The sequence below is a fragment of the Lupinus angustifolius genome, chromosome LG12 (genome assembly GCF_001865875.1).
Source record: "Lupinus angustifolius cultivar Tanjil chromosome LG12, LupAngTanjil_v1.0, whole genome shotgun sequence".
Lineage (NCBI taxonomy): Eukaryota > Viridiplantae > Streptophyta > Magnoliopsida > Fabales > Fabaceae > Lupinus > Lupinus angustifolius.
In genome coordinates, this window is record NC_032020.1 from 14,845,579 (window position 1) to 14,872,293 (window position 26,715).

At 30.7% G+C, this 26,715-nt stretch overlaps 4 protein-coding genes across 6 annotated transcripts in view; all 4 read right to left on the reverse strand.

Annotated features, from left to right (window-relative positions):
- The window catches only part of LOC109362087 (11-beta-hydroxysteroid dehydrogenase-like 4A), a 7,735-nt gene extending 7,429 nt beyond the window's left edge, over positions 1-306 (reverse strand). Inside the window, exon 1 of the mRNA XM_019607655.1 lies at positions 124-306. Coding sequence (XP_019463200.1) covers positions 124-306 — 183 coding nt within the window. The remainder of the gene's footprint in view (positions 1-123) is intronic.
- LOC109361579 (11-beta-hydroxysteroid dehydrogenase 1B-like) lies at positions 1,707-7,902 on the reverse strand. Of its 2 annotated transcripts, XM_019607076.1 has the most exons (8): positions 7,445-7,902; positions 7,219-7,405; positions 3,518-3,666; positions 3,024-3,216; positions 2,820-2,905; positions 2,453-2,584; positions 2,184-2,351; positions 1,707-2,107 (listed from the first exon to the last, which is right to left on the reverse strand). In XM_019607076.1, exons 1-8 carry the CDS (start codon positions 7,820-7,822, stop codon positions 1,817-1,819), a joined length of 1,584 nt encoding a protein of 527 aa, XP_019462621.1. In that variant the 5' UTR covers positions 7,823-7,902; the 3' UTR covers positions 1,707-1,816. The 2 variants fall into 2 exon arrangements, with proteins under 2 accessions (XP_019462621.1, XP_019462620.1); XM_019607075.1 differs by having other exon boundaries at positions 7,219-7,902.
- Positions 9,426-10,547, reverse strand: LOC109361776. 2 transcript variants are annotated; one of them, XM_019607316.1, is made up of 2 exons: positions 10,072-10,547; positions 9,426-10,032 (listed from the first exon to the last, which is right to left on the reverse strand). In XM_019607316.1, the coding sequence occupies exons 1-2, from the start codon at positions 10,447-10,449 to the stop codon at positions 9,832-9,834; spliced, it is 579 nt and encodes a 192-aa protein (XP_019462861.1). In that variant the 5' UTR covers positions 10,450-10,547; the 3' UTR covers positions 9,426-9,831. The 2 variants fall into 2 exon arrangements, with proteins under 2 accessions (XP_019462861.1, XP_019462860.1); XM_019607315.1 differs by having other exon boundaries at positions 9,427-10,547.
- LOC109361716 (HVA22-like protein e) lies at positions 15,014-16,605 on the reverse strand. Its single transcript, XM_019607248.1, has 5 exons — positions 16,349-16,605; positions 16,186-16,212; positions 15,961-16,083; positions 15,632-15,812; positions 15,014-15,259 (listed from the first exon to the last, which is right to left on the reverse strand). Exons 1-5 carry the CDS (start codon positions 16,393-16,395, stop codon positions 15,242-15,244), a joined length of 396 nt encoding a protein of 131 aa, XP_019462793.1. The 5' UTR covers positions 16,396-16,605; the 3' UTR covers positions 15,014-15,241.

The window sequence follows — 26,715 nt, forward strand, 5'->3', positions numbered from 1 at the left end:
ATATATATTTAAACATCATTTATTTTTTTAAAATAAATAATACAAATAAATAGTGTATGATATGTTAACGTAAATTAGTATTACAAAAATGGGAGATATATATAAAGAATATCTAAGTTATACCTCGCCAATCCCTGAGGCTGCTCCAGTGATCAATACTACTTTCCTTGCCATGTTTTCGATCCAAACTAATCTTTTAACAGAAATAAGCAACTTGAAGAAAAGAAATGGTAGCATGAAGATGGAGAGCAGAATCAATGATAATGGGGGCAAAGCCACGTTCATCAACTTGTGAATTGCAGTCATTGTTTTGTGAAATTTGATCTCCCAAGGAAATTGAACTTCTAAGCTTGAATAGTCTAAATATGTAGGCTCCTGATAGCGTCCATTTATTGGTGATGGGTCAATGCCTCAATGTTAAAGTGTATCTGTCTAACTACATGCCTACATAAAGTAAAATTAAGGAGTCCGTCCGGTACCATTTTAGGATAGACAAATATTATAATTTATTTTATTAAAAAATAAGTTAAAATCAAAATTGTTGATTTTTATTTTTGTCATGTGTCATAATTTCTACGTGGTAATGAAAAGGATCTAAATTCAAAATTAAGTGCCCTATAAGTTTTAAGAGTAGACTCTCCATTTCAATATCATATTATTGTCTCAAACCAATTAAAATATTACTTGTTGTGATAATATATCATTAGCCAAAATTAGAAAATGAGATATGATTAGAAGATTCAAAATAAATGCTGGAAAATATAGAGGAAAAACAATAAAGACATTCTGATAAAATGAGATTACATTTTTATTCTTAAAATATAAAAAAGAAAAAATCATTTCATTCTTCATTAATACAAAGGAGTCTCAAGCGCATTAAAGACGAACGGGGATTCTCACTCCCCAAATATTCTCATCTACATGTCTTAATCCAATCAAATCTCATTAAATTAGATAAAAAATATTTTTTTTTGTTTTTATTATTTTTCTCTTTAAGTATGTGTCAACTTTCAATTAGAATAGAACATAATAAAATATAAAAAGTGGAATAGGTGATCCCAATTCATATTCATTAGAGACGTGTGATCACAATTTATGTTTCAAATGAATAATAAGTTACCAAAAAAATCATTTTGCTACATTTAATGTCTTGCATGGAAAAAGAAAGACCTCATCCCATTTGTTCACAGGATTATGTTAGCACGTCATTGCCAATTTCTAATCTAATTTTGTTTTTTAATCTAACCACTTTATTCAAAATAATTTCCACAATTGTGATAATCGATAAATAATAACTGATTCAGTGAGAATGCAAACATTTATAGTGTAGAAAATGGGGGAGTAATATTCGTGTAATTATGGACTTGGTCCCACCTCCTGAGAATATTGAAATTTTATTTGCTTCCTACTATTTTGAGAATCGTGTCCTTCCTATCCAAATTTTGTATTTTTACCAGTTCATTCACAATTTATACACTATATACTTCACATTCAGTCATAATTTATACACTACAGCATTTTTGACTGAACAAAAGTTGCTATATACATATGATTACATATAGAGCCTCCTAGATAAATATAACAGATTTGTTCTATCAAAACACCTCAACCTTATTTGTACTTATTATTGTATCATATATTAATTTACTTCGTATGATAACATCTGCCTCTAAAGAAATAGAGGCATAACCACCAACTTAGAAAAGTAACAAGAACATGCATGTATGTAACAACAGACTCAGAAGGGAAATTAAACGCAAGATACATGTATATACACAAACTTTTTCAAGGTTCCATTTTTTTTTATTTAGAGAAATCACTCAATCTTGACCTCAGGTGATTGGATGGAAGAGGGATAAAACAGCTTCTTGAGTCCAGTGGCATCCAAAATCTTTTTGCTAGGGGCTTCCTTTGCATGAGTTCCTGGTGCAGTCATATACATAATTCTGAAGCCCCACTCCACTAGCTCTGGGAATAAAACTTTTATCACATAGGTTATTTTGAACCATGCTGGTACAGTTAGGTACCTATCTCCCCTCAAAGTGCTATTAACTATGGCTTTGGCACAACAACTTACTGATCCCACAGGCACTGCACTCACCTCAACCTACATCCACATATTAAGAAGTTATATGGTAATAATATTATATATGTGGTTTGTAATTTGGAAAAATGGTTCTTACATCTCTCAAATCTTGGTCCACATCCATCTTTCCTTCTTCTGCCTTTAAGAACTTGCCTTTGGTCAATTCAGATTCTGTGTAACCAGGTGTCACTATGGTTATACCTATATCTGACCCAATTTCCACTCTCAATGTTTCATATAGGCTCACTAATGCTGCTTTGCTTGCCTGTTGAGTGTTAAATAAACGTGAACAATGGAACATCTTTGATAAAAATATAGTAGCAATAAATCTGCAATATCAGTATGATGTTACAATAAGTAACTTACACTATACACATGCCTTCTTGGTGCAGGTAACCAAGAGTCAGCAGAGGACATGACTACAATTTTGCCTTTGCTGTTTCTGAGGTGTGGTAAAGCAAAACGTGTTGTGTAAACTGATCCCCAAAAATTTGTTTCCTGGTAACACACAAAAAACAGATTTGCAGAAATTAACTGTTCAACAAGCCTAAAGATTAAAATTAGTCACAATTACTAAGATCAAGTGGTTGGGTTCTTAATAAAGGTGCCATACATCTAAGAGTGGAAGACTCGTGGACTGGATCGTTGCCCAATAGGCTTTACAGTTGTATGACTTCAAAAAAGTAATTCAAATGAATAATGTAAGTATTGTGATTAAAATATGAGCAATTACCATGATAGGTTTCAAATTGGTGATATCAGTTGTATCTTCAAACAAGGTACCAAGACTGATTGCGGCATTGTTTACCAGATGGTCCACTACATCACATAGAAACACAAACAGTGACATATTAAATAAAATGATTATGCTGTGTTGTGTATATTTAAGATATATGGTTGATGAATTGATTTAAAGGACTTGGTTAAGGTGACATACGTCTTCCAAAATGAGTTAAAGTTTCATCCACTAATCGCCTACAATCATCAACCTTGGAAACATCAGCACGCATTATAATAACATCAGGAGATCCATAATCACGTGCTCTGTCAGCAACTTCCCTCAGTGCAGTTTCTCTCCTAGCAGAAAGTGCTAACCGTGCACCTCTCCTAGCATACTCGTATGCCAAATGCTTCAAAAAATATACATGGTTATTGTTACTGCTGAAAATCGATTGAATACTAAGTTTCTAAATATACAAGGTTATTGTTACTACTCCTTTCACTATTTGTTAAACTTAATTATAAGGATTTACCTTTGAGGGTGTAATCTGATTGAAAAATCATTACGTGTGATTGTTTTAATGAGTTACTCATTAGACATTACACTAACTCCTATTAATCACTTGATACATTTGATTAAGCTTTAAATTCTACATCATTAATCATTTGTTAAAAAGTGTAAAAAAGTTAGTGTGGATATGGGTGCATTACCTCACCAATGCCAGAGGAAGCACCTGTGATGTGAACAACTTTACCAGCGATATTTTCACTGAATATGGAGTTAATGGTTGAAAGGAAGAACTTGAAAGTCCAATAAGGTGGTAAGAAAAGGCATAGGGAAAAGAAGGTGATTGGAGGAGCTACTATGTTTAGGAACTGAATAATAAGGTCCATTGATCACTGGTAAGATGGAATAATACAAAAGATAGCAAATGTAGCCAAAACTATATGAGAAGTATATTGTTTTTGTTGTCGTGCTTAAAAATGAATATTCGGGTTTTATTATTATATATAGCTAGTGAAGCATGCATGGAGAGGGTAAGTGTTACATGTGGAAAACAAGTTATAGGTAATGTGGCACCACTGCATGACAAGTATAGGACACGTGTATCATAATGGAAAAAATAATTTCGGTGACTATTGTCTGCAAAGAATGCAAGCAATTTCAATATTGTATTTGAATGATGTAGATGATTAATGATGGTGTTTTACTATTTCTATGAATCGGTCACCCCTTCAGCCATGAGGATACTCTTATTAACCCTTTCTAGAGTTGTCCTAGACCATGGTTTTGAAGTGTTGGAGTTTGATAGTGCTACTGTAATGCAATGTTTCTGTTGAATTCTACTTTGGAATATTGGCACAACACTTGAAAACCTGACATAATTCAGAAGAGCTTAACAAGATTCTAGAGAGCTAATTATTGCATAAGAAAATAATAAAACTAACATTGTACCTAAAAATTAATTATCAATAATGTTAGCTCGTTTAAACAAAACTTACACTTTAGTTTTTAGATGTTAATATTTTCTTAGTTTGAATCTTACCAACAAATTTTGCTGAAAGCCAGCTCTTGATGTGTATGAAGTCTTATAATCATTTGCATAAGTTTATTTGTCCATGTTGTACAGCTAGGAACGTTGTCTGGACCATCTAATTTAATGCATCCTTCTGTGTGTCCCAATACATTGGACTGTCACCACTCACCAGTAATGGATCATCAAATATTGAATCCAGATTACACGTATCACCAAAAAAATTAAGGATATAGATTATTATTGTTTTTAATTAAATAAATTAAAAAATCTATCACTCTCTCTTCACACTCAAGTATGGTACGGGAGAGAATCTCATTTCGACACTAAACTTATTTGTTCAAAATGGTGTTGAAGTGATTCCCTTATGTTTTAGTTGAGAGAAGAAAGTGAGAAGAGGAAAAAAATAATGAAAAAAAAGAAAAGAGATGATAAAGAAGTGAGAAATAAAATAAATTTTTATATTGAATGAAAAGAAGAAGAAAAAAAAGTAAGACAGAAAAATAATATATTTGAAATTACAAAAACACCTTGATAATTGAACATTATTATTATATTTCAATGTCATATTTATCATTTTAAACGTTAACACTTTCTACTAGTTTTCTCTTCTAAAGGATTTTGTGTAGGTCTCACCTATCTTTTAGTCTTTCTCCTCTTTCTCTATGGAGAAAAAAGTTCATAATCTCTTCAACTTTGCTCATCCCAATTTGAAATGTAGATTAGTTATCATTATTTATGTCTTCTTTTTTGTCTTCATCCAATAAAAAATGACACTTAAAAATTATAAAAATAAAACTAATTTTTTTATATTATTTACAAAAATTCCATTGACTAGAGACAAGAAAACACCATTTTTTGGTACACATGATCTTCATCCCCCCAACTTCTTTCCTCTCTTCTCTATGCAACCAAATGAATCTTTAAAGGGCAATTTATTAGACTTGGCATGTAAGTATTGAATTAAGATTATCTCTGATAACACCTTTTTCAAAAGGTTATGGCTATGTAATGTTCCTCCTAAATTGAGATGCCTAGCGTGGAGGGTCTCGAAGGATGGGGTGCCTACCCTTTTGAACTTGGCTTGTCGTGGAGTGTTGGGGGAGCATGATCCAATTAGGTGTATCTTTTGCGGAGTGGAGGTCGAGTCTGTCGATCACTTATTTTTTTCTTGCTCTTGGTCTTATGGAGTTTGGCAAAAAGTATACGAGTGGTTTGGTTTTTGTTCTGTGTTCCCGATTGGTGTGAAGTGCCACTTCAACTCTCATTGGAATTTCTTGCGGTTGGACAAGAGACATCATCATCTTTGGATGTCTATCTGGTTTGTTTGTATCTGGTACATATGGGTAGCTAGAAACAAAATCATATTTGAGAAGACTTCTTCGAACTTGGAGGAGGTAATGTTTTCTATTCATCTTCAGTCATGGACCTTAATTTTAGCTAGATTTCCTTCTTTTTCTATTCCTTTCTCGGTTTGGGTCTTTAGCACATTGAGTTGTTTTTTTTGTTCTCTTTCTGGTTGTGGATAGGAGTACCACTTGTTCGCCTAATACTATTTTTTTGGTTATAAATTGTTATTGTTGATAAAAAAAAAGATTATCTCTGATATTGGTGATTATAACATTTGACACGGACCAAAATTTAACAAATGTTATTTTAATTTATTTTTTAATAAAAAATTTAGAATAAAGAAAAAATATTTTTCCTTATATTCCAGTACTAAATTCTCTTATATCGAAGTTTAACTCGTAAGTATTAGACTTTTATGACCTTTTAATTAATTAAAATTTGGAATAAACTTATTTAATTTTTTAAACTATTAATACATTATTAGCAATATGATTGAAATTGTTAAATCATCTAATATTTTTTCAAAATAAAATTGTGCATTGTTTTCAAGCATATAATAAATTTCAAATTAAGAAGAAAAGGTATGTCTATTGTTTACTAGTAGGTTAGATATAAAGCACTTGGGGGTTTCAAAAAATAGTGCACCAGGTTCACATGTTGTGAGATTTATGAAAAATATATGTATATAGTCTTATCATTATAAATAGTATATTTATTTCTTGGTTACTATGAAAATAATTTACTGTTCTATCAAAACTCATTCAAAATTTATCTTTTTATTTTATTTTTTCTGATGTATTATTAAAAATTAGGCTTTCTAAGAAACCACCTTTATATCCTTCCAATTCTAATATATGTTTAGGGTAACCTTTATCCTTTATTTTATGTCAGAAAGACCACGTTTTAAGGTAGACAAAATGCCCCTGCTGTAGGAAAGACAATAAGAGATACGAAGGTGTAAAGAAGCAGTAGGGGACCCTTAAAATTTATTAAATAAATGTGGATCTGGGAAAATGATTAAGCTAAATTGCTAGCGAATAATATTTTTAAATAATAAGCACGTTTAGACGTTTACGTACACGTGGGAAGTACGTAGTTTACTTATCAATGAAGTATTTTTCGATGACCATGCTCGTTTCATACTCTGATAAGTAAATCCGAAATCTATGATAAACAGTATGAAAGGACCATACTATACGTACTTATGTAATTATGTCTGACATGTAACAACTAAAATGGAATTGAAAATGATGAATAAAAGATGAGATTTTGATCAAAACTTGATAACTTATACCATTAAGCACTTAATAAAGCATTCTATTCTTCCAGTATTGACCATATTAACTTGGTTCTCAGTTCTCACATAACCATTACACCAGTTATTTTTGAAATTGCAGTTCCGTAATTGTGATTATATTACATTTACCACAACTATGAATTATTGCTGAAAATAATATAGTAGATGTGGTAGCAAATACAGCATTACAGAACCTTAAGTTGAACACTGAACCCTTTACTCTAGCTTACCATATTTCAGAAGGCTAAGTTCAAGCCTCCTTTGCTTGTTCATTCTTGCAATGAAGTTTTCTGCCCTTCTGTTCAATTCATCAGAAGAAGGAAACAAACTTGGTTCATCTTCCTCTTTCTCATGCCATGCTTCTGAAGCTTTCTTAATCCACCCTTTCTCCTTTAACTCCAAAATGTTCAGTCCATCCTCTCTTATCATGACCACATTCTCCGTCACATGTTTCTCCAATATTTTACCTTTAACCTCAACAGATGGAATTTCAGGCTTTTGAGTTTGACTGCTATGAATGTACTCATCATAGTAAACATTAGTTGTTGAAGAGGAATGTGAAGAAAGGATTCTAGAGTTTAATATAAGGGCAAAAATGACGAGGTTGCCTATGATGAATAAGAGCTTTGAATTCAACAGAAGAGGTATTAAACTTGAGATGAACACAAAGAGATAGACCTTGATCATAGAAGAAAGGTAGGGTAGGCAGAGAGTGACACAACAAAATACACTGCAAATTAATGCAGTTAAGGAATAGAAGTACAAATTTTCTAAGAACTCACGCCTCTTGTACCTGTTCATGGCTTGAATCTTTTTGAAGTGTGTAGGATCCATTAGGGTCAAGTGCCTCTGAAGTAGGATTTTAAGGTAGGCTTAGAATATGGTGAAGAATTTATCTTGCTGAACTTTGTGCATAAGAAACACTGAGTTATATAGATTTAGGAAAGGGATTGATAAGTAAAATTATTCACGTTCTATTTTATCAATTATTTGTTATGGGATGGACAACTTTTCCAAAAAGCCATCGAACATGGTGGTGTGGGGTTTATTGGCACCTTTTTTCCTTTAAATTTTATCGTTTACTAGCCTTGGCTTCTGTTTGATCTTACGAATGCTTTCCAATATTATTTTCAAAATTTTCACCTACGAGGTCACTTGTTGTTCATCGTGTTGGAACGTATTGTATAATTAATATGTGATAATTGAACACCTTTATGGCAAGTGATAAACTTAAACATTGTGGTAGCTGACAAAAAATAGAATAAACAAATACTCTTTTTTGCTTCTCAGATTGTGATTCCAGTATTCCACAACAATGTGAAACTTATGATTTTCTCTTTTGACAAACAATGTTATGATCTTTACCATTAGTAATTTGTTTTAAAAAAGCTAGATGCATATTCCCATGATTCACATGTATCATACTTGGGGTATGTTGTATTGTGCAGAAATTTAGGTGGAATCAGTTGTAATCATATTATGAAAATTAATGTTTAACTGTGTGTGAATAGCAATATTCAATTTGTTATGAGAAACATTTTATACTCCAGTGAATTATTATCCGAATTCATCTACTAACTTAAAGTTGGCACACCTTATCTATGTTTCTATAAAACATTAACCAACTTTATTTATCAACAGTTTCTCTTTTCCCAAGTGGTAGAAAAACTGGTAAAAAATGTGTAAAAATGATATAACATTCTCAACATTTGTTTTACCTAGAGCGTCCGTAGCAAGGAAAGAAAACATTTTGACTGTATCGATAGCCAAAAGAATCTAGTCTCAAAGGCCTTAGTATCTCTTTTTTCTTTATGTGGTCTTAATGAAGAGAAGTGGATAGATTTCCGTTAAAGGAATGTTTAGCCTTTTCTTTTACATTTCTTCTAGCAGAAGCGTTGTTATTGACTGTAGCTGAGAATAATGTAGCCATCAGATTATGGTTTTAAATTACCTGTTTAAGGTTAATGACATGAAAGAAACATATATTTTATGAACGATGAGTTGATCATTACTCGATGGCAGTATATAATGCCAAGTTTCAACCCAAACAAGTAAACATAATTTGTTCTTATTCAAATATGTATTGAACAATAAAAGAACGCTCAAAGATTCAATTTCTATAACTTTGTTTAATGGTATCACTGCTGCCATTTTTTCTGTATGCTTAATTGTCAATTTTGATTCAAAAATCTCCGATTTTTTTCCTGGTGTATTAAGTCAGAAAGACCACGTTTTAAGGTAGACAAAATGCCCCTGCTGTAGGAAAGACAATAAGAGATACGAAGGTGTAAAGAAGCAGTAGGGGACCCTTAAAATTTATTAAATAAATGTGGATCTGGGAAAATGATTAAGCTAAATTGCTAGCGAATAATATTTTTAAATAATAAGCACGTTTAGACGTTTACGTACACGTGGGAAGTACGTAGTTTACTTATCAATGAAGTATTTTTCGATGACCATGCTCGTTTCATACTCTGATAAGTAAATCCGAAATCTATGATAAACAGTATGAAAGGACCATACTATACGTACTTATGTAATTATGTCTGACATGTAACAACTAAAATGGAATTGAAAATGATGAATAAAAGATGAGATTTTGATCAAAACTTGATAACTTATACCATTAAGCACTTAATAAAGCATTCTATTCTTCCAGTATTGACCATATTAACTTGGTTCTCAGTTCTCACATAACCATTACACCAGTTATTTTTGAAATTGCAGTTCCGTAATTGTGATTATATTACATTTACCACAACTATGAATTATTGCTGAAAATAATATAGTAGATGTGGTAGCAAATACAGCATTACAGAACCTTAAGTTGAACACTGAACCCTTTACTCTAGCTTACCATATTTCAGAAGGCTAAGTTCAAGCCTCCTTTGCTTGTTCATTCTTGCAATGAAGTTTTCTGCCCTTCTGTTCAATTCATCAGAAGAAGGAAACAAACTTGGTTCATCTTCCTCTTTCTCATGCCATGCTTCTGAAGCTTTCTTAATCCACCCTTTCTCCTTTAACTCCAAAATGTTCAGTCCATCCTCTCTTATCATGACCACATTCTCCGTCACATGTTTCTCCAATATTTTACCTTTAACCTCAACAGATGGAATTTCAGGCTTTTGAGTTTGACTGCTATGAATGTACTCATCATAGTAAACATTAGTTGTTGAAGAGGAATGTGAAGAAAGGATTCTAGAGTTTAATATAAGGGCAAAAATGACGAGGTTGCCTATGATGAATAAGAGCTTTGAATTCAACAGAAGAGGTATTAAACTTGAGATGAACACAAAGAGATAGACCTTGATCATAGAAGAAAGGTAGGGTAGGCAGAGAGTGACACAACAAAATACACTGCAAATTAATGCAGTTAAGGAATAGAAGTACAAATTTTCTAAGAACTCACGCCTCTTGTACCTGTTCATGGCTTGAATCTTTTTGAAGTGTGTAGGATCCATTAGGGTCAAGTGCCTCTGAAGTAGGATTTTAAGGTAGGCTTAGAATATGGTGAAGAATTTATCTTGCTGAACTTTGTGCATAAGAAACACTGAGTTATATAGATTTAGGAAAGGGATTGATAAGTAAAATTATTCACGTTCTATTTTATCAATTATTTGTTATGGGATGGACAACTTTTCCAAAAAGCCATCGAACATGGTGGTGTGGGGTTTATTGGCACCTTTTTTCCTTTAAATTTTATCGTTTACTAGCCTTGGCTTCTGTTTGATCTTACGAATGCTTTCCAATATTATTTTCAAAATTTTCACCTACGAGGTCACTTGTTGTTCATCGTGTTGGAACGTATTGTATAATTAATATGTGATAATTGAACACCTTTATGGCAAGTGATAAACTTAAACATTGTGGTAGCTGACAAAAAATAGAATAAACAAATACTCTTTTTTGCTTCTCAGATTGTGATTCCAGTATTCCACAACAATGTGAAACTTATGATTTTCTCTTTTGACAAACAATGTTATGATCTTTACCATTAGTAATTTGTTTTAAAAAAGCTAGATGCATATTCCCATGATTCACATGTATCATACTTGGGGTATGTTGTATTGTGCAGAAATTTAGGTGGAATCAGTTGTAATCATATTATGAAAATTAATGTTTAACTGTGTGTGAATAGCAATATTCAATTTGTTATGAGAAACATTTTATACTCCAGTGAATTATTATCCGAATTCATCTACTAACTTAAAGTTGGCACACCTTATCTATGTTTCTATAAAACATTAACCAACTTTATTTATCAACAGTTTCTCTTTTCCCAAGTGGTAGAAAAACTGGTAAAAAATGTGTAAAAATGATATAACATTCTCAACATTTGTTTTACCTAGAGCGTCCGTAGCAAGGAAAGAAAACATTTTGACTGTATCGATAGCCAAAAGAATCTAGTCTCAAAGGCCTTAGTATCTCTTTTTTCTTTATGTGGTCTTAATGAAGAGAAGTGGATAGATTTCCGTTAAAGGAATGTTTAGCCTTTTCTTTTACATTTCTTCTAGCAGAAGCGTTGTTATTGACTGTAGCTGAGAATAATGTAGCCATCAGATTATGGTTTTAAATTACCTGTTTAAGGTTAATGACATGAAAGAAACATATATTTTATGAACGATGAGTTGATCATTACTCGATGGCAGTATATAATGCCAAGTTTCAACCCAAACAAGTAAACATAATTTGTTCTTATTCAAATATGTATTGAACAATAAAAGAACGCTCAAAGATTCAATTTCTATAACTTTGTTTAATGGTATCACTGCTGCCATTTTTTCTGTATGCTTAATTGTCAATTTTGATTCAAAAATCTCCGATTTTTTTCCTGGTGTATTAAAGCTAATAATCGTAGATATCATATTGATATATATATATATATATATACCTGTATATGCATGGAAAGGGTACCTCTAGCATTATGAAATATAAAATAATCATATAATCATTTGCTGATCAATCAACCAAACGTGATAGAGTTAGAGAACAATATATTATTAACAAGTGATTGTGTATTTTGCTCAATAGCTTAGTCATCTTATTAGCTTTATTAGTCACGCAAAGCGCCAAAGGCTTTCAAATGTGATGAGGCATATTTTTAGTGTTCTGCAAAAGTTGCCAAAAAGCAATTTGATTGGCAGGTATATGGGGTACTTCCTTCTAATTATAATCAAATGATATATTTACTTTTCTAATTATAATGAAATGATATATTTAACTTATTATAATGAAATCACATTATTACATATTTTAGGCACTCAAATAATCAAGAAATGGGTAATTCATTAGGTCTATACAATCTTCTTGAGGTAAGATGAAATCTTTTACATAAATATATATTTCTTGTGAATTTTGAAAATGGTGATGGTGTGATATTATTTCTTATTTTTTTGTGTAAGCATTTTAATTTTTAAAATTTCTTAAGATTTCAAACTTCCAAACAAAATGAAAGAATATTTACTTAGCCTCTTTTCATTTTGATACCCGCCCATCTTTCCTCTTTCATTTCTTTCTCTTCTTTTTACATTGATTTCTCCTCTCTATCTCTCTCCCTCTCTTGATTTCTTTTGACTTCTTCTCCTCTCTTCTTCCTTTGCTTTGATTTTCCCATCATTTCCTTTACTCCTTTTAAGCCTTTCTACTTTTTCTTTTGATGTATAAGGTTCCCTTCTCTTCATAAGTCCAACTCTAGCAAGCTACCCTAAAGGTGGAAAGCTTACTCAGCTTATCACTCTTTGTTTGGTTTTATGGGAAAGAATTATGATGTAATTTAGTACCCGCAAGGGTTTAATTTGTATTGGATTTGTTTGGCAATTTAGTACCCGCAAGGGTTTAATTTGTAATGAATTTGTTTGGCAAACTTTATAGATTACTAGCAACAATCATTGGCAATTTAGGTAATTAGTAATACATTTGTTTGGCAAAATTTATAAATTACAAGCAAGTATCATTGATAATTTATGCTATTTCCATGCCTACAGTTATTAGACAAACATGGTATGAGAAATCTAACTAATAGTTTAAAATGTATGTTTCATCCATAGGTTTTTTCAATGGCCATGTTGAACTACCAGTAAACATTGTAATCATAATTATTAACTATTTTGTTTTGATTTTTCATTTGATGTTAAATAACTAGACTACTAATACATTGTTATGTGTAACTTAAAGATGTAATAGTAACATGAGATCATTTTTTAAATTTTTATTTAATGTTATATATTTTTATTAATTTTTTTAAGGCATGTTGGGTAACCCAAATTGTTAATACTACTAGCATGTATCTCATGCATTGCACAAATATTTTTTAAATCGGTAAAATATAACATTAAATAAAAATTATATTAATGGGTGGTTTGATAGTTTTGATATATTACTACATCAATCCCCTCAACGCTCATGATCTATCAGTTTCTGAAGGTATAACTTTTCCAACATGAATATTTCTGGAAAAAAATTAAAATAGAATAAGAATTTAAGGTACGTAAAACAGATAGCTTATTTTAATTTTTACACCTAAAAGCTCAAACAAAGAACAGGAAAGAAGAAAAGGTAGCGGTCGTTTTTTATTATTATTATTTTAATCTGAGTATCATCTTTATATTTAAATCTGTAGAATATTTGAATAATTTTTTACAAAGATTATCACCGAAAAATTGTATGATATTTTTTTATAAAAAAAAGAGTTATTTAATTAGATATATTACTATCATTTGGGTTTTGAGGTTCGGTTTGGACTTTAGAGTCAGTAGTCTAAGTCAAAAAGTCAGTGTCGATTTGAGAATAAAACGACAACTTTCATAATGTACTCATAAAGACTCTGTGGCTTTAGTTGTCTGCATGTGACCTATTCCCGAAGGCTACAGAATAGGAATGCTAATTTTATATCGATATAGAAATAAAATAAAAAATTTAAAAACAAAAAATAATAAAAAAAATAACACTATAACTAGTTTGGGACAGAAAAGGTAGGTGATCTTTGTCCACAAAATAGAGTAAAATGTATTCTTATCATTCTTTTGAGACTTATGCTCTTCATTTATCAACCTTACCCAACTCTATATCAAAAATGATTATGTTACTATGTGATAATTAAAACATTGCGTCAATGGATTAAAATTAATCTAATGAAAGAATTCATTAAAGTGATGTTTCTTGTGGAAGATGATTTGATTCCCTTTTTCTTATTATGTGATGCGTTTTTGAAATATACGTGGTAAAGAAGATAAAACTGAGCCAGAGATGAGGATTATATGTGATGCATTTTTTGAAATATAAATGATGATTTTTGATTTCCCACATATATCCTTACACTTAAATCGAGCTGCAAAACATTTACAAATGTATGAGAGGCTAACTCTTCCAACAAATATTTTTTTCATTCACAATATTTGAACTCGATACCTTACTTAAACAGAATTATATATGTATCACTTGAACCAACCTTATGTATATGAAGCTAGAATATTACATTTGAGAGCGAGGGGAGAATACTCAACCATGGAATAAAATGAACGGATGAGATTACAAACCCTTTCTTAAAAAGTCACGTGACCCTTTTGCTTTTTTTCGTTTGTAAATGATATATTCTCTCATTTAGCACAATTCTTGTTTTCTCCTATATTTCTGTGATTGAGAAACACCACGTATTTATGGATTCCCGCTCTCACTCTTTTGTTATCATCACCGAAAGGTTTGAATTTGAATTTTGTGCTCAAATAACGAGATCTGGTTGTTTTCTTCATCAACGTAAACGAGATCAAGTCAGAAGAACATAATCAAAGTAAATATCCTTAATTTACTGAATTGATACCAAGTTTGTGAAAATCAAATCCGTTTTCGAAATCTAAGCGGGCATCTTTTCCTATGCTACTAGTTAAAAAATAACAGAAACAAGGTAAATAATATATAGATCATGTTATAGAGTTTTTACGTTCCTAAGAAGAAAAGTTTTTGAGCTGGTGGAACACAGGAACGACCGAAACCATAATGAGAATGGAATTGGCATTAGCTGCATCTTAGGTTAAAGTGAAAGAGACGTTTATTACTTCACAAAATATGAAAGTATCACAAATGCATACATTGGTATGATATGAAATTGTGACAAAAGGCATACATTAAAAACTAAAAAGATTAAAATAAAACCAACTAGCTAAGTAAAAAAGCTGAAAGCTGATCCCAAACCAAAGATAAAAGCGCGCCTCTTCAGTTCAATCCTAAGCCATCTACTGCTCTGTGACCTTTTCCAATTCAAGGTGCGTGATCTCCCTGTTCCACATCATTATAACACAATCACAATCTAATTCATTTGAATCTACTAAAAAGCATATAAAGTTAGTTTCTAAAGTTTGAAAATTATATATTTATTTTTTCAACTCCTCTATTTCTAAAACAAAATTTGTATACTGTATTTGACACTTTACCTATATTTTTATTTCATACCTACTATTTATCTTAATCATATACACATTTCCTAAAATACATCAAAGAAACATTGGATATCATATACATGTCCAAGTTTTGATTTCAAGTATTTTTTTACTATACCTTTATAAATTATAACAATCACTAACCAGTTCCATTAGTATACCTCTAATTTTTAAAAAAAATAATCTGATACGAGTAAGTTCATTAACTCACTTTGTTGGGTGTGACGAAATTCATGAACTTGTTGGGAGACTTGCTTTGTTGCCCATTTCCAGGAATGTATTTCCGAATGTGCGGTCTAGCAAACCTTTCATACAAGAAAGCAGCACCTTTTGTCTGTGGCAAAACCAGCCATGCCACTAACAATAGTTTCGCACTGTACCAAATTGGTATCCTGAAAAAAAAATTATAGATATTTTACAACATATATATTTAAAATAAGATTCCTCTTTTATTTTTAAGATAAAAATTCTATATATCTTAAAAAAATAAAAAATAAAAAACGTATATGACTTATTTGTTCAAATTAATTTCAAACTAACCACTCCAAAAGGGGTTGGAGAACCATTTCAGTAAGTGTGAGAAAGGAATATATGATCCAATAAGCAAGCCATTGTTCATCATCTAATTTGGATGTGCTCTCTATAGCTATCACTGATGCATACCTGATTCATAATATAAAGGACAAATAATTCATTACACTTTATAATACACTAGTACAATTTATATAGATACTATAATATTTAGCACTAATCCAAAATACTCACAAGGGGTACAATAACGTCAAAAGTGGCCTGCAAAAAAAGAAAAATCCAACATATACAAATCAGAAACCGTCAATATATAAACATGACATATCTTGTTGAAGAGTGAACGAAGAAAAAAAAAAGAAAATAGGAATATGTTTTACATGCATAGAATAATACATACCCAGCAACAGAATGAAGTTGGGTGATGAAGAGCCAAAACTTGCCCATATGTATAATAATATGTCTGTTGAATTAGATTGGACTGTTTCAGTTTTGAGGGAAAGAAAAACGTATGGATAAGAGTTGGAGGGTTAAAAACAAACTATGTAAGGATATGGAATTTAATGAATGGACTGTTACTTCTTATATGGGATCTGAATCTGATTATGGATTGTGTAAGATAGAAGCAAACATGATCACGTGAGAGTCAAAGAGAGGAGACTATAGTATCTGATTCTATTTTTTGTCACGCATAATTAAAGGTTGGCACCGCCCAGTTCAGGTAACATCTCATTTAATAACAAGGTTGTCTTTTTCTTAATTATAATTATTACAATGGTTCTTTGGGCAAAGTAGATGCCGCGTGTGCACTCTGCTCAAAACCTGCTTGTCGGCCACACATTTTGATGTCTCATAAACTAGTGTAGAGACATTTTCAAAATATGCTTTTTGGTAGGTCAATTTTTTCAATTGTATAATAACTTATATGAATGTAGAATAGAAGATAGTTGTCGTAAAATTTATTTGTATGTAATGTGTAAATGAATCATAAGAATAGTTACAGTTAATTAACTTTTATCTATGGCGATATGATCCTCCATTTAATTGTTGTTTGGTGTTCTTGGTTTATAGAGTAACTCTTCTATCTTCTTCCCATTCTTACTATGCTCTTCCTTAAGTGATGTTGATAGAGCAATCTTTATGGGTAGAAATAGGGAGAATGTTTCTTTTCTTGTTAGTATAATGCTTTCATCAAACATTGTATTCAAAAAGTCTTAACATTTCATTCATAACTCTTCATCCAGAGTTATATCATTCAAATAATGAAATAATACATTGGTTCATGTGACAAGATACATATTTCTTACCGTTGTTTCTTTAATTTCCTACCAGAACCCTTAATAGTGTTTTCTATGCGAAAGATATTGTCCAACACAACATTGCATATATCATTAGTTTTGATTCTGTATTTTAGAATTGTATTTATCTCTTTCTGGTGTTTTGTAGAAGAACGTACACAAAGGTACATAAATTAGGGTGAAAAAAATAAATTAATCTGCGATGCTCTTAATTAAATAATCAAAAGCATGCTCTAAAGTAAACAGATTTCTCGCAATGGTTCAGTTGCTTTATAATTAAAAGTGAATGTGCTCAAACACCCGGTCTTGTTGAAAACTTATAACATAATGAGAGTAGGAAATTTGAGAAAAGAGTTTATTGTAATATTAAAAGTTGAGAGAACCCCGTGAGAGAAATAACAGGCTTCGAGTAGGCCCAATACTTTGAATTAACAAGACCCACAATCCTCTTTCGGGGAGGGATTTTCCCCGCAATTAATCAAACATAACCCACAAACATTCTCATTTCACAAAATATCCTTATTTTTCAAAGATTAACCCCACTTTATTCTCCTCACATTATTCTCCTCGCATTATTCTCCATCTCATAACTTCATCATGATTAACTTACCCCTCAATCACCACCATTCTCCATCTCCTTTTGCAAGGTCTGAGCAGGATTATTTACATTTGATGATTAGCTTGTTCTATAAAGGATACTAATAAGCATTAAAATGTTCATTTTCTTAGCGTGCAAAACGGATGCTACGTTCTCTTGCCCACCGTTCATTTAACTGTTTATAAATTATAATCAACTTATCATACACGAGAATCACATTTTAGACCCCCACTCCCCATGCCAGCTTATCGTTCCACTTGTAGGCCCATACTATATAAATAAGCCTATATCAAGCCCGCGTTAATTACAACCAGTCGACTTGTGCCCAAATTGATAAATGGTTTTTCTTTAAGGAAAACAAAAAACTCAGAGGGAGTTGCATGTGATGCCTAAGAAAAATCAAATGGTTATGTCATGATGGAACGCAGATTAGTTGTTTCCAACCTAATCGCCAATCATATATCAATCTAATAAAATTGTGATATACATTAAAAAAAATGAATAATGAGAAATATATATATATATATATATATATATATATATAAATTAATTCTTATTATATGTTAAAATTATATTGAAATATGATAGGATCATACACATACTTTTGAGACAAGTCATTTTGATCTGCCATGATGTTGGCTTGCGTCACTAAACCCATTCCGGTTCGTAACTTCCGCCTATTAGAGACAAAAAATAGTAGGCGTTATGTCAATGGATATAATATCAGCTAGATGGGAATGGAGAATAATTTCTTTTTCTTAGGCGTCACTCGTTATTCATTCTATCATGGACCGTCGAGTAAGGCTACCCAGCGTTAAATTATATTCATTTTATCATCATGACTCGTTACATCACTCATAAAATTGAAGTTGTGATGTCAGAGTTAAACCGTAAATATAAATATTGAAGGTACCAAAAGGATAATACATAAATTTGAGCTAATATATCAAATAAGTTACATCCCCATTAGATTGACAAAAACACTATTTTCACAAACTAATAGGGACACTTACTTAAATATGATTTTGTCCGTGGTTATAAATAGGTTAACAATTAATCGAATAGTCTTCACATTACTCGAGATGATTTATTAATTAGCTCAATAGTTTATGAACCAAACGAGTTAAATTTGAACTAAAAGTTAATTTTATTAAATAAACGAGTTGAACATGAATTAAATATATTTTGAATAGTTGAATTCATGATCTCACTTGATTATTTATGTATGTATTTAAGAATATAAGTGTGTGTATGATGTGTGTATATATACACATTGTAGAAAATATTTAATTATATATATATATATATATCAAATAAATAATCAACATTCAAACTAACAAATGGAATCAATCGAGCTAATGAGTTGAACTACATACTTCATGAACTTTTGACGAAATAAACCAATCAAGTTGACGAGTTAAATCGAATAGTTCACGAACTTTAATCAAACCAAACTTAAATTAGAAACATGGATCATTTCGAACTCGAATTAAGTTTTGCGCCGAAGAAATCTTTATGAATTTGAGTTTATTAGCCTTAGTTTAACTTGGTTCAACTCATTTTCGGCCTAAATGAGTCATAATAATAATACTCACAATATTATATCCGATATGCAAAACATATTTTCAAACGTTCATTGAAATAATCCATGGATATAAGGTTAACCTTATTCCACTTTTCACTAACTCTTTAATAACTAAAATTTGTTTGAAGAGTTTTAACCTATCTCCGTTAATAACTAAATTTTGTTTTTAAACTTATTACAAGACATATCATATTACATTGTAACGTCATAAAAAATACAATCAAATGATAAATTTATCTTAAGCTAATATATCCAATGATATAAAAACTTTACCGGTCGGTTCAACCGGAAAACAGGCAAACCGGATCCCTAATTGGTACGGTACAGATGTTGAACCGGCCAAGTATCAAAACCGGTCAAAACTGTTTAAAAACTGGTCAAAACCGGTGAACCGGCCGATATTTGACTAAACTGCCTGTTTTATACAGAAACTTTTTAAAAAAAAAACTTAAAAACCTATTACAAGGTGACTCATCTTTCCAACCATTCTTCAAAACTTCAAGGCACATGCTTACAAGACATACTTAGATTACACCTTTTGGTTCCTAACATTTGTGTGTAATCTCACTGACATTTGTGTAATCTTGGAGTGTCTGAATATAGGATTTGGTACAAAAATATAATCTCGATATGAGACACATTTGACACCTTGGTGTTAAATGTTAAAACTTCAAATTTATTTGTTTTGTAGAGTGAATTGTGAACTTGTGTCATTTATTTATATTTTGCGGTTGTTAAGCGATAATTTTGGATTCATATATGTTTTGTAATTTAGACTTTGAATTTGTTAAAGACTTGTTTTTTTATGTGTATTTTGAGTAAATTATGAATATGAATTATAAATTTGAGTATCTACCTATTTTAATTTTTTTATTACAGGTTTTTATATATAAATATAAGCAGGTATGTCCGTTTTAACTGACATATGATTTAATTATTGACCATCGGTTGAATCACTGTACCACTATATCAGTACCCTGACTGATTTGATAATCGGTACGATTTTAACAACACTGAATATATCTATATTTTTTATTGCATCCTTAATCCACCTATTGTCTTCAAAGAAACTCGATCACTATAAGACTGTTGTGATAAACGCAGGAATCAATGGAGGGAGGAGTTCAAGAGGGAAACAAATATAAATGTAGTTATAATATTTAACGGAGGAATCAGTGGTGCACATTTAATATGTAACTAGTATTAGTATATGACGAGTTAATCCTCTTCCTCTATATGTATATGTGTGTACTACGAACTTTGGTTGTGCTGAATATTCTTCCCCATTAATAAGAGAGAGGGAGAGAGAGAGATCAATCAAAATACAGTCATGGGTTCCATAAGCAGAGGAATAGAAGTAGAACGCAATACCTTGGAAATTGAAGCCTCCACTTTGATAACACACTTTCTGGTATAATAAGATAAAGAAACATATCATTGTCTTAAATATTGTATCAAGTTTTGTCCCGTAACAATATAAAAATATGTTAGGTTAATTAATTTTTTTAAATATTTATTGTTTTTATTTTTATTTTGTTGTTATTGGTGAAAGATAGAGTTCGGGACAAGATCTAAGACAACACATATTTTTTTTTGGAAGAATCCATTAACAGAATATATTTTACTTGCAAGTTATTCCTTTCTGCAAGTTATTATACTAAAAATGAAATATAGTTATTATTCAAACTCTACATACACACACAAAATCTAAAGTTGAGTTGTATTGATCGTTTTTTGAGAGTATTAACCAACTAGAAAAGTAATAAGAACCATTACCCAAAACAAGAAAGTAACAAGCACTAGCGCAGCATCAATATGCATAAGAAGTTTTATCACACGCGACACACTAAATTGTCATTGAGAACAAAAACCCAAAGAAACGGATAGAGAAAACGACTTTTCTCATTCGTGGATTTAGCAATGCAATTATGCAAAGCTTTCCTATGTTGTTGTTTTGCATTTTATAAGTTCATCGATAAGACGGGACCACGAAGACACAACAATTGTCCATTTCTCCGCATAGTGTTCATTTTTTACGTGATTGGGATCTTACATCATGACACTATGTTTGGCAATAAGGTGGAACCAGCGATAAAATCTAGACTAGAAGTTTTTACGTTAATTTTACATTTATCATACTTGTTGATGACCCAATTTTACAAAACATTTTTTACCTGTCTCCATTTATTTAACTAGCAACATGTATGCTGGTGGACTTTTAGGAAATCCGGTAGCATCCCCACTTATTCATGCCTGGCTCGCCAATTATATTTGGACAATTAGGAAAATCAATTTGTTGGGTTTATTTTCATGAACAAAAATCTTATGTATTAATTACGTTTGCCACCAACAATAAACAATCAACTCATTAAAAATAGATTTAAAAGTAAATAATCATAATTCATTATTATGGTGATTGTTTCTCGTTGTTGACAAACATAATAACATAGAATAATGTATATAGAAAATCTATGTTCTATTTCCACACGTTTAATGAAAACAAGGTTATTCGGTACGGGAGAACTCCTGCTTTTGTTAGAAATGAGTCATTTGTAACTTCAAGTACAATTTGTTATAATTGATCAAAAAATATTTAAGTATTAACTTTTAACTTAAATATTTTTTTTGAGAAGTATGCCGTATAACAAATTTTGTTAAATTTTGCTTTGGTTAACACATTCATGCTTATCTATGTAAATTAAAAATAAACTCAAGGTTGGTCTGAGTGTGATTAATCTAACAATTTAAACTCAACGTGAATTTAGTTGTTTTTCAATACTCTCTCCGGTCTCCACCACAAACAAAGTGATTTATTAGTTTGCGCACATTAGGCCAGAATGGAACACTCATTTATCCACCAATCGATACATAGATAGATCGCAAATCCACAATTTTCCCTCAGAAGAAAACAAAACTTTCTAAGCTGGAATGATATGATTAACTAGCATGTGAAATCGAATCTTTAGGAGCAACTAGCAAGCAGTCACAAACTTTTCGTATATGAGAATTTTGAATCATAAAAAGACTATCCCATGATCTAACACATGTTGCCATGACATGATTAACTTATGTGTTAATACTGTTGTTGGCACAACTCTCGACAATACTACTTTGAACACACACTAACACAAAAAAGGCACTCCATGTGCATATTCCGAGCAATTATCAGTAGTTATCTAATAATAATAAAAATTTAAATATTTATTATTTCTTTATTTTTTATTCATTGTCATCAGTTTAAAACATATTTCGAAATAAGAAGTAGAAGTAGGTAATGGTGGGTTAAGTAGACCAAAAACAATAATTGCTAGGAATATGCACAAGCAGAACCCCTTGTTAGTATCCTTAAAGTGCATCTTTACACAAAGGTCTCTCTTAAATCCAGATCCTTTCCTAGTAATCTTTGCCATGGGACATGGAGATGGGGCCATTTAGGCTACACTGAATAATGCCTATAATAATAGGCAGACATGAAACAAAAATAATTTGAGCTTTCCCAAAACCTCAATCGAATACTCCATTCATCCAATTCGGTGTGCTTTTCAGCTGCTCATTGAGTCATTGTGGAGTGATTTTTCTATTCTACCTGGGAAAAAGTAGAACCTCCACTTGGGATGAAGAATCCGTTTGGTTTGTTACTAAATCGAATTAATTTTGAGGACAAATGGTGTGGCCTTCCAAAAAAGTGGCATTTCAAGAATTTTCATGAAAACTAGGAAAACTGAGCACTTCATTTAATTTGGAATTAAATCTTCTCTCCCACAATTTATATTATTTTTTGTGTCATTATTTATAATGGATCAAAAATATATTTTAATATTTTAATTAAAATTTATTTTTTAATTAATCATAACTGATATTACATGAATTGCAATAAATTATGGAACAACAAATATACTTCATTTTAATTTGTGGTAGATACTACGTTTCCATGCCTTTTATAAGATTCTTACAAATAATTTTATGTTAATAAAGATAGTGACATAATGAAATTATAATGATATATAGTTTACTAAAATTTACATTTATTAATGAAATTCGCTAGTTTTTTCCTTTCACTCGATTTATTTATATAAATTAGGATTTTTATAACACATTCATTTATTGTATAAAACTTTGAAATCATGTTATTTAAAACGAAAAGTCTAAAAGGACCATGCAAAAAAAATTAAAATAAAATACTATAATATGGTTAAAGAAAATGAATATACACAAACCGACACAGGCAATGGAAACATTCCAGAGAAATAACTAGTATACAATGATAAAATGCACAAAACCCTCTTTTAAAGTTATCTTAAGTGTAAACTGTACAGTGAATAGAATGCATTTTGATTAGGTTTAATACGAACTATTTATAATGTTAATTTATATCATATATTTCGGATACCATTTTACTACAAGCATATTCATTTTTAGTAGTTTTATCCATAATTTTAGGGCATTAATATATGTAATGATAATGTAAATGTTTTTAATAGTATTAGCATATCATTCATCTACATGTTAATTGACTTTTAAATGACACACAAATGAATGATGTAATACAAATTTAATACGAATAAAAATTAACTCTAATTTTAACTTACTACCGTATTTTATGTGGAGGCACTGCACAGTGGCACATAACGCGAGGAACCGACGAATATTTTCAATCATGTGCCTTATATTACTTCCTAATCTTTACGGTATTTCAAACAAAACCGGTAATATGTGCTGATATTCAAATTGTAAAGATGAGTCATGGCCAAGTCAAATTTTAAACTGTCCTACTCATTATATCAATATGCATGCCCCACTACACTCTTATTCTCACGTTGTAACAATTAAACAACAGTATCTCTATTTCTCTGAAAAAAAGTTCTCTACAGTCAGGACCCATTTCACTTGTATTATTGGTCTAGTTTTTATTCTTTACGCTCGAAAGTAAGTAAAAGTAAAATTAAAGCTTTGATCTCTAAAAATCAATTCTTAAAAATAGACCAAAAAATTCTTATCAATAGTTCAAACTTTGTAATACTGCAAGCTTGCTCATAAAGTGCCTTGGTCTTTTTAATCCAATAATAGTCTTTCAAAAGCAATTTATTCTCTACGATATTAATAGAAGATAACTACTCGAGTGAGATCACTGACTTATTATTAGAAATGAGACCATCGAATTGGGGTCATTAGGTCATGATCATCATTAATGTTTCAGATTATATTCTAATTAAAAAAGTTCACGTGCTTCCACTTCTTGTCCATGTTTCTTACCCCGCTCATCATCGTATTTATCAATAGGTTTTAGTTTCTTTCCTTACCAGTTTTATCTTCAATATTCTTTAGACATTTCAAAACAATTTTTGTGTTGCTGGTAATCTCATAGTGTAAAGGCAGATAATTTGCCAAGCCGTGCATCTTAGTGATACTGTTAATTTCATGATATAATTGGTATGTGAAGATTCGTGAAGTACAAACATTGCAAATAAACTTTCCAGGGTAATAATACCCTTTTGATTAAGGCCCCATTGAGACCCCAAATCAGAAACATTACAAACCTATTTCTTATGTCATCAAATAGCTGGAATACAACCTACCCATCAATCAGAACCTATCGATAAACAGCACCTCTTAAAACCTATGACATATAATAAGAAAGTGTTTCTCATTTAAGTGGCGATTCAATAGAAACTACACTAACGGTATAAAACAGAAATTAAGGGTATTATTTATAAAAATGAATTACATAAACTAACTGGAAATGATTTAAATTACTTTGACGGTATTAAAACGGGAGCTAATGGTACAAACTACTATTCTGAAATTTTTAATTAGAAATTATAAAAACTAAATTGAAAATGATTTAAATTATAACATTTTTATCGTTAATTCTTAAAAATGGAAAGGTTTGTAATAACAACATCAAAACTATAAAAAGCAAAATCTTTTAACTTCGTCTAAATTTAACAACCATTTTCCCTTTTCATGGATGTTTACAAATTACGTGGCACCATCAAGCTCAAATGTTGTTTTCATAACCATGTAGGATAAATAAATAAATAAATAAAAATGTACTTACATCTAGTGTTTGGATACAGAGATGTAGATATATGTAGCTTGACTCACTAGTTATTGTGGACTTATGGGGATATCTACGGGGAAAAATGTTAAGAGTTGAAAATTTTAAGGTCCATCCATTCCTCTCGAGAATGAAAATCATCTATCCTATTTTTTATGTCTTGTTGTGTCTCGTGCTAATTAAAAGTTGATATCTATGTGAAAATAAAAATAAGAAAAATATACAATAATATTTTTATACCATTTGGTAGCATATAATTAGTTTGGGACATGAGGACAGAAATTTTTTTGGCATAGAAACTCTAGGTTCCTATATTAATCCTTTAAATTTAAACTCCTATTAGTTGCTAGCCATAAATGCATACAATAGAACAAATGAGGATACACATGTTCTACTTTTTTTTATGTCTTATGGTGTCTCAAACCAATTAGAAGTTGTCATCTATTTAAAAAGAAAAACATAAAACATAAAGTAACTTTTTTATGTTATTTAGTAGGATTTTATTGACTTGGAAATGAGAATATTATTTTTTAGGAATAGATGATCGAAGAAACACTAGGGGGACAATGATCTGTTGTCCCTAAACATGTCTCAAAGTATGTGTCCCAAAGTTTGTTCAAAACTAATCATATTATATTATGTTAGTTAAAAATTAAGTATTCATAATTTTATCAAGTTTTACATCATTATAATTGGTGAGGGACGGGTTAAGAACATGTTTGAGGACAACAAATCTCCACCCAATTAGTTGATACAGTTTGCAAAAATAAATCTCTCAAGAAAGTTAAGGACAGTATACAAATGAACATTCGAATTAAAATCACTTTCTTTTTTAGAGTCATACAAATTTAAGATTAAACACCAAATTTCCATACTTTTTTAGAGAGAATTATGAATGAAACTAAACAGTTATATTTCTCTCTTATCAATTACATCTTCCACAAAGAAGAAAATGTTAGTTTCGTAGCAGCTTGGGGTGTATATATAAAAGGAACACAATATTTTTTTATACTCGGAGAAAACTTGTTTCCTTAAATTAATTCAATGTTTGACATCTGTCTTATTTCTATTTCTTCAAATTATTTTTGTTTTAAAATATATTATAAAAAATATGATAGATGTCACTAAATAAATTTAGTGAGATATTTATCTTCTGTTATAAAAAATATTTTATTTTCATATATAAAACTATAAAAAAAAGTACGATGGGAACTGAAACACAATGTGC

Coding starts and splice junctions, on each gene's coding strand:
- LOC109361776 (XM_019607315.1), bottom strand. CDS start 10,449: ATGGATCCTACACACTTCAAAAAGATTCAAGCCATGAACAGGTACAAG.
- LOC109361579 (XM_019607075.1), bottom strand. CDS start 7,822: ATGGATCCTACACACTTCAAAAAGATTCAAGCCATGAACAGGTACAAG. Junction 2,585..2,819: donor CCAATTTGAAACCTATCATG/GTAATTGCTCAT, acceptor GTGTGTTACCAG/GAAACAAATTTTTGGGGATC. Junction 2,352..2,452: donor CAAGAAGGCATGTGTATAGT/GTAAGTTACTTA, acceptor AACACTCAACAG/GCAAGCAAAGCAGCATTAGT.
- LOC109361716 (XM_019607248.1), bottom strand. CDS start 16,395: ATGGGCAAGTTTTGGCTCTTCATCACCCAACTTCATTCTGTTGCTGG. Junction 16,084..16,185: donor TTGACGTTATTGTACCCCTT/GTGAGTATTTTG, acceptor ATTATGAATCAG/GTATGCATCAGTGATAGCTA. Junction 15,813..15,960: donor CTCCAACCCCTTTTGGAGTG/GTTAGTTTGAAA, acceptor TTTTTTTTTCAG/GATACCAATTTGGTACAGTG.